Genomic DNA, 8045 nt, shown 5'->3' on the forward strand with positions numbered 1-8045 from the left:
ATTAGATTATGAGTTCGAGATTTCTATCGCGTGATAGCTGATGAGGGCGCAGCCTGAATCAGCTATCACGCGACAGAAATCTCGAACTCATAATCTAATTGTTAAATAAGCAACCATAACGAACGCTATGACGCAATTGACCAATCAAAACTCTCTGTAGCCCGTAGCGCGGGAAAACTTGCAGCCGGTGGCAAGCGTTGGAAAGAAGGTCGAAAAGGTGTGTTTGTTTTCGTAAACGCTTGGTTGGTTGGTTGGTTGTTTGTTTCAAGCTCTCGAACAGTTTACTTAGACACCTTTCAAAAAGTTTGGTGGCTACTCCACGTCAATCTCGTTTGGTCGCCAGGAAAGACTCCATGGAGCTTTTACCGCAGGATTTCCGCGGTAAAACAATGCAAACTGTTACGGAACAGCCAGTAAAAACTTTTTTCGATTTCCCCAGAGTCTCTCCTGACTACCAACAACTGGCCAAAGAGCCTGAGGACTCTGGGTACGAGATTGACTCCACGTTAGCATGACGGCACGTGACTTGTTGCTTGGTAACGTCTTCAGCAAAAAGTGTGGTCTCATTCAATTCTCGAAGATGGAATTTTGACAGTTCCCTCTGTGACCGCGAATGACGTAAACAAAAAAAATACAATACCACCAATATACAAAAGATCTTAAAACAAAAGAAATAAATGCGCTCCAATTCTCTTAGACCGCCTAATATAACAGGAAATAATAGAACAATACAAAACTGAATTTTACAACTCAGAATAAGATAGTTTTATAGTCTGGTTTGGAACCCAACATTAACTTTAGCCTAAGTGGTGGGCATTCCTCTTTTTGCCCTATAAACTCTTGTTGTTTCGTGGGATATAACTTTCTAAAAAGACACGTATATATAGTAATGTTTCAATATACTTCAAAAGGAATTAATGTATTTTAACTAAGCAGCAAGAATAACAATTTCTCTAAACCAATAGCTATTTGAAGGTTTGACGTTTACATAAATCAATTCTGTAAAGTCTTGACAACAGAATAACTATATAATAGCTTTGTGAAAGAATAAATAGACTGAAAAAGCGAACTTGTGTGGCTTATAAAGTCCTGGGAGTTGAACCTAAATTTGATTCTGTTTTGAGGACAAACTGTTGTCTACAACTTGTTTTATGTTATATTTTGCGTAAATATTCCTGTCGCCCCCCCCCCCCCCCCCGGGAGGTACTTCCTTATAAGGGTCTGAATGAATGAATGAATGAATAACTTTACTTAAACACGGTCATTTCATCAGGACTTAAAAACACTATTCCTATGTTAAACTAAAACTACTATCATGCATTAAAATTATCATTACAAAACCTATTTAGACTAGGAGCCTGCTTTACAAAAGTGCCGTGTAGATAGATTTTTAGAAGTGTTGTTTGCAGCCAGCCCTGAAGGCCCCAAGAGAATTTGCCTGCCGCAGCTCAATGGGAAGGATATTCCAAAGAACTGCTCCAGAGTAACTGAAACTATTTTTTATGATGTTTGTATTGGGAAGAGGAATAGTAAGATTGTCGTTGTTGCCTCTCAAAGAGTAACTGGAGACATCGCTACGATAGGTAAATTTAGAAAGAAGATAATTTGGAACTAATCCATTGAGTGATTTATATACCATTGTAGCTTTATTAATTAGTCATTGTTTATCCAGTTTTCTCCAGCCAAGTTTATCGTTAAGATAATGGGGATGTGCCGCTGGATGGGGTCTTATTTTCACGACTACATTGACCATAATGTGGTTGCATTTTCAATGGAGTTACTAGACTGGGGTCTCATATTTTCGGATTTTTAGGGTAAGAAAACTCTATTAAGTAGGGATTCAAAATGGTTTCGGTTATAAAGTTCAGAAAGTATATATTTAAAACTCTATTATAACGTTCCCGTTTGAAGAAGAATGTTTTCCTTTTCAACTATTTATGACAGTAGGTTTGTAAATATTTACGGTTAGCAAACGTACCAGAATGCTTGTACTGTAGGTGAAAAGTAAAGTGTTCTTCATTCAATTTAAAAACGTGTATTTAAAGGATTGATAAAGTAGATGCATAAAAAGAAAGATCGTGAAAATTACATTTTCCCAAAAGTGACTAAGATGGGGTCTATAACTGGTCACAAAATAGTCTATAATGGGACAAGGGCTCTGAGAAGCCAGCGGCACATACCCAGCAAAACCGTACCCAAGAACCCCCCCCCCCCCCCCCAACCCGGGTCCGTTGGGTGCGCCTGAGAATGAACAGTTTTCTCTTGCATTAGTGTCAAGTAGACATAGATGTGCTCGGTATAGCACCGTAAGTTCTTTGAGGGTGTGTTCCCCCGGAATTTTCCCTTACTAACTCACTGTAAGGGGGAGGCTGTTCGCTTGCTCCTGTTCCGTCAGGTTTGTAAGGTGTTTGCATGGTTTGATGCTGTTCATACTGAAGTCGGGGAAAGTAAGGATAGCCCTGCTGGTAGGACGGTGCAGCCTGACCCGGGTAGGATGAGCTAATTTGTGCTGGGTGTTCTACAATACCGGTGTATGTGGGTCGCACTCTCTGATCTGCAACTCGCACAGGCGTGACCGGTCTTTGACGACGGCAAATGAAAATACAGAGGGTGACGACGAAACCAAAGGCGAGTGAACCGAGAAGTGTGCCAACTATGACGGAAGTGTTGTCTTCATACTCGACAGATATAGTGGGTATGAAGTAACAATCGCCGTATGAGCAGGTCCCGTCACAACAAAACTCCCATTGATCGCAATCAGAGGCACTGTAACAGGAATATCCAACACAGTCAGTACTGTTTCTGCATTCACCACTGCAGCAACTTTGACCACTGGAACAATCGGAGTCGTCGTTACACGATTGTCCGAGGCAACTTGACATGCTGGAACATTCACTGCTGCAGCAGCTTTCACCTTTGAAACAATCCGAATCAGAGGAACAGTACTGTCCGAGACAGTTTGAACCGAAAATACAGCCATTACTGCCACAACAGACTCGATTATCACCACACGAATCCCATGTACACCAGCTTTCAGTCACGACAACTTGCAGCGATGAACAAACCATGGCAAGCACTGCGAACAATTTAACAGAAGGAACAAAAGGGTGAAGTGTACCGACTGCAAGCATGATTGTTTTAAAAGTCGTTTTCCTCGGTCCTTGAGCCAGTTTTGCAATCAACAGTCTTTGCCCTGTGTCGCAATATCTTGATGATGTATACGTATTCTCTGTTGACCAAATATGTACATCGGGTCACATGAATTTGTCACAGCCTTTTTCATTTTCCGGGTTACCGCTCTGTTGTTCCATGAGATTGAATTACAAAAACTAGAACTGTTTTAAATCCCTTTCCTTGGTTTCTTGAATACATTTACTTACATCTAGGGTATTAGAATTTGACGGGATTCGATTGTTCAGTTGTCACTTATGATTATCGCGTGATTTAGATTTACGTGCCATGACTTGTCGCGTGACAGAGAGGTGCCTCGTGACAGAGAGATGCCTCGTGACAGAGTTGTCACTCATCAGGCAACTCAAAGTGGCAACGTCTAATCAAATTTTGCCCGTTTACGTCAGCTTTCTACGTCATTACCGACAGTATGCATAACAGAAATAAATTCTGTCATTATATAAAGCAAAAAAACTTCCACACAAAAGAAGACACCTACGTGATCTGATTACTCGTTTTTAAAACTGTAAACTATGCAATAGTTGTAGAGTGTGAAGATTCATTGATTGCAAGCAGCAATTAAGTCCACAGCGACAAACCATTGAGAAGCGCTGCATCTTGCGCAGACACTTGGATCAGTGAACTACTACTTGAATAAAATTTATAAACGGCAGTTAACGAAAAAAATTGAAAAGTTGGAATCAATAAATTTAAAAAATATAAACAGTATTGCAATTAACCCTTTAAGCCCTTACAGTGACCAAAATCAAATTTCGCCTTACAAAATCACTTCACACTCCGAATGTAAAGACCAGGCCCCGGTTGTTCACAGAGCGCATAACTTTATCCACTGGATAAGTCACTATCCAGCTGAGCAAATGTACTCCAACCAATGCTTTTGGCAAGTTCTCCACACAATGCCATTCTTAAATTTGACATATGTTTTTACTCTATTCTCAAATTATAGCATTATCGGGAAAATCTTGCACACATTTTATCTGCCGGATAGCGAACTATCCAGTGGATAAAATTATCCGCCCTTTGAACAACTGGGGCCAGTATGTTAGTATGTTATGTAAAAAGGGTATATATATATATATATATTTTTTTTTTAGTTTTTGTTTTCGCAACTGCGATAGTTTCTCGTATATTAAATCTTTGATCAGCGCTTCACCTGCTGCGTTGTTGTTGATTTTTTGTGAATAAAACTAAGCCGATCACTTCATTTCTGTTCTGTTGTAGACCGTCGATTGCATGTGAGTGTCAGCTAAACTATCGCTATTGGATCGTACTAGTACTTTCCCTCTTTATAGCACGAAACTTCAGTTTGTCATTTTCCGATTTAGACAGCTGAATAAGTTCCGGTTGATGAAGCGAATTTACAGAAAACTACCTGTAAACAGTTAAAAGACTTAAAACCTACGCACGAAAACATTTTTCCTCCTTTAATCTGCGCAAACGTTTCAGGACAATAGACTTAATTTCAAGTACTTTGATTGTTTCTACTTAGTGGTTTCAGAATTGTGCACCAATGTTTGAACAATGAAAAGAAAAACTAGACGCAACGGAAGACGGCGGAGTATTCTGCCGATTCATTGCGGTAAAATGCCTGCTCTATTTCGTCAGTTACCTTAATTTTTGTACCCTCAAAGCGAAAAATGAAAAACAAAAACAATTAGATAGCATGCAGTGTAACAGTTCAATTCGCACACCGTTTGGTAGCTAATTTTAGACTTAGTTATCACTTTTGTTAGTGTGATCAATATTTGGACGAACTGACGTCAACAAGTTTCACCGGATACCCGTCCAAACAATTTTCGTGAGTTATTTATATAAATGTTTTTTAAGACGAGGAGTTGTGCACGGGTACACTGATGTGCTTGACGGACTTCAAATACAGGCTGTTGCTTCTCGGTGTGGACGCAACGACAATATTATTTCTCATTGGTCAAATTCGGAAGTGTCAACACTCCGGTATAGTTTCGGAGATCAGACAAAGTGTTATAAGCATTGGCAAATTAAACTCTGTGATTCACAATTTTACAATACGTGATGGGCTTTCCGACTTGCTTATAAGTTCCGGTTTTGTTTTTCAACGTTTAAGATCGACGATGCATATCCAGACAGCTCATTGTATTTTACGGAAGCTGATTAGCTTCAAACGTTGTCACTGATCCACGTTGACGCGTGTACGTTTTAAACTATTAACCGAAGCATTACCTCACAGCCAGTTAAATTCAATCAGCGTTAAAATCAAAACTTGTGTTCTTTAATAAGTCTTCTAATAAAAAGCAAACCAACTGTAAAACTCGCTCCATCGATGATCGTGTGCATATATCTGGTGTCGTCTTTTGTGAACCTAGTAAAACGATAAAAGAAATTTAAAAAAAATGGAACTTAAAATAGAATTTGATAACAGGAAAATTTGGCCGGATGTGCATAAAAATATCTTGTAAAACGTTTACTTATTCTCAGTTAACAATTGCGTTGATTTCACCAAATAACGGACTGGTGGCGTAACTAAGTGATGGTTGCGGGCGATTGACTTTATTCCGGAATAAGAATAAATCGGAATGGCCTCTATATTTCACGTTTAGAGCAAACGTTTGGAGCTTCATCTGCAAAATTGAGCTGGCACACGATATTCAAGAGCCATTTTGTATTTTGAAAGCTCTTATGAGCGATATTTAGTAATCATGGTATGAACTCTTGTTCCAGAATTAGGCCAGTCGAACGCATATCCAAAATTGTGTCTGCGGTTTTGACAAATGCTCTACGTGTGAACAATATTAGCAGTGCGTACTGAGATGAATAATTATCCAAATGTGACGAGCAAGTAATAGAATTGCGGAAGAGATTTGGAGACCGAGAGGGATCACCCAGTGTAAAACAGTTAAATTAGCTTCTAACTTGACACAATATTTGTGGGTTTTTTTGTTTTGTTTTGTAACGATGACCTTACTACTGTAACAAAGTGACACTACACGTTAAGGATAAAAGGTCTATACATTTAATCACGATGTTTGCAGCTTGTGACCAAATGGAAAAATACTTTTGCAGGAAAAGTAACTTTCGGGTAGTGACGGGGAAAAACCATTTTCAGGAAATTGCCATTATTTGCGTAACTAAGTAAAATTACATCAGTGCTAACAAACGGTATAAAATCAGGATCCTTGCCTGATGGGAGAGCAGCTAGCGCAGTGGAAACTCACTGCTTAGAAAATAGTAGCAACTCTATAAAGAAGATTGATCATGAAACTGTCCTGTGAGAAGGTAAGAGTCTGCAGTAAGATTTGTTCAGTTTTGACATGTATAGCTTCAGTGTAGTTTGGCATCTCCAAAGCTGAAATAATTTGCTAATTCCCGCTATCTACTTTCCAAATGTTAATGTCACTTTCATTGACAATTCCCTTTGTATTAATGTCGCAAGTAGAAAGAAGGCATGTTAATGTGTGATCAAGTTTATGGAACTTGACTTAATTTTTAACCGATCTTGTTCATGGCCGTAGCCCCTTTTGTTGAAGCCTTGTGCCCAGTTATGCTCAATGCCGGAATGATTGATTCTTTTCCCGCAAAATGCACATACGTTTTGTTTTGTGCCATTGACCTAACCTCGTTTTGACAGTCCACCAGTTTTGGCAGTGTTACTGCAAGTAACTGTTCCCACTATAAATAGAGGCAGGGGCGTAGGGGTGTGAGAAGAACAACAGGTTTAAAGTGTTTTTTTGTATTTTATCTCCGTTTTTCACGATAACAATTTAGTGTTTGTATTCAATTAAAAAGAAACTTACAAATCCGATGTCTTTTTGTTATTTATTTCAGCTGTTTGCTGTTGTGACGTTTCTTAGCGTCATTTCTTTGTCGCTGCAAATATCTTGTACAGAAGTCCGTCTAAAACCTCACAAGCTGCTCAAACGTCTTCGTCGGAATTTCCTGTTTGTGGAGAAACCTTTTGCCTCCATGAAGTCATCTCTGAGAATTCCCCGCCGTGTTGGCCGTGACGTCACAAGGCAAATGCCGGGCAGCTCAATGTGTCCCTGGAGCTGGGCCCAAGATGATAACCCTGATCGTGTCCCTCGGTTCCTGACCAAGGCTGTGTGTCCCAAGTGTGCGCATTACTGCCGCTCAGTGCTATATCACCACAGGGGACTGGTGCAGAGGTGTGACGTCAATACTGGTCAAACTGTTTGGAAATGGACTTTGGTAGAACTGCCGGTGGCCTTCATTTATGATCCCTGAACTTTCTCTGCTTCTAGAAATTTGAAATTTGTAATCTGTTATTCTTCGGTGTTAAATTTACATAAATGTATTTATTTATTTATTTATTTATTTATTTATTTATTTATTTATTTATTTATTTATCAATTTGATGAGCAATGATCTGTAAAGTTTTCTTTGAAAAGAAGTGATAATTTGTTTCATTTTTTTGAAACCCGTAAAAATAATAGAAATAACTAAATGATAAAGTAATGAAAGAAATAAAATAGTTATCGTCAGGATATGTCAAAGATATAACTATGCAAAAACGAGCAGATTTATTTATGAGATCTATGACCTAGTAGTGAAAAAATACGCATATACGACCAACTGTTGGGAAGCCATCCAAATTTACATGTATTTATTTATACTTATTTATTTACAGATGTATCAGTTAAAGACGAATTTATTTAACTTGTGAGGAGCGCTTTAGAATAAACGAGATTCACACAGAGTGTTTCAACATGTCGTGTTCTTAATTGATCTAAAAGCGTATATTTCACTTCATTTTTTTGTATTTCCGTTGCTCGACCCGTTTGAGTTGTTTTACTACCCTTTATCATTAAATGACGTCAGTAGTTTGACAATTTTACGTAAGCGGATGCGACTCAACCCAA

At 38.7% G+C, this 8045-nt stretch overlaps 3 protein-coding genes across 3 annotated transcripts in view; 1 reads left to right on the forward strand and 2 right to left on the reverse strand.

The window, feature by feature from the left end:
* Positions 1–495: 495 nt before the first annotated feature.
* LOC146451629 (uncharacterized) lies at positions 496–3176 on the reverse strand. Its single transcript, XM_085098689.1, has one exon. The coding sequence runs from the start codon at positions 3129–3131 to the stop codon at positions 2274–2276; it is 858 nt and encodes a 285-aa protein (XP_084954815.1). The 5' UTR covers positions 3132–3176; the 3' UTR covers positions 496–2273.
* LOC146451630 (uncharacterized) overlaps positions 496–8045 on the reverse strand; it is a 46181-nt gene continuing 38631 nt past the window's right edge. Inside the window, exon 5 of the mRNA XM_085098696.1 lies at positions 496–3229. Coding sequence (XP_084954822.1) covers positions 3179–3229 — 51 coding nt within the window. The 3' untranslated portion in view covers positions 496–3178. The remainder of the gene's footprint in view (positions 3230–8045) is intronic.
* Positions 5546–7787, forward strand: LOC146451631 (uncharacterized). The gene is made up of 2 exons (XM_085098698.1): positions 5546–6444; positions 6994–7787. Exons 1-2 carry the CDS (start codon positions 6424–6426, stop codon positions 7408–7410), a joined length of 438 nt encoding a protein of 145 aa, XP_084954824.1. The 5' UTR covers positions 5546–6423; the 3' UTR covers positions 7411–7787.

Source organism: Pavona decussata, unplaced genomic scaffold, assembly GCF_977016875.1.
Source record: "Pavona decussata unplaced genomic scaffold, jaPavDecu1.1 SCAFFOLD_386, whole genome shotgun sequence".
NCBI classification, from domain to species: Eukaryota; Metazoa; Cnidaria; class Anthozoa; order Scleractinia; family Agariciidae; genus Pavona; species Pavona decussata.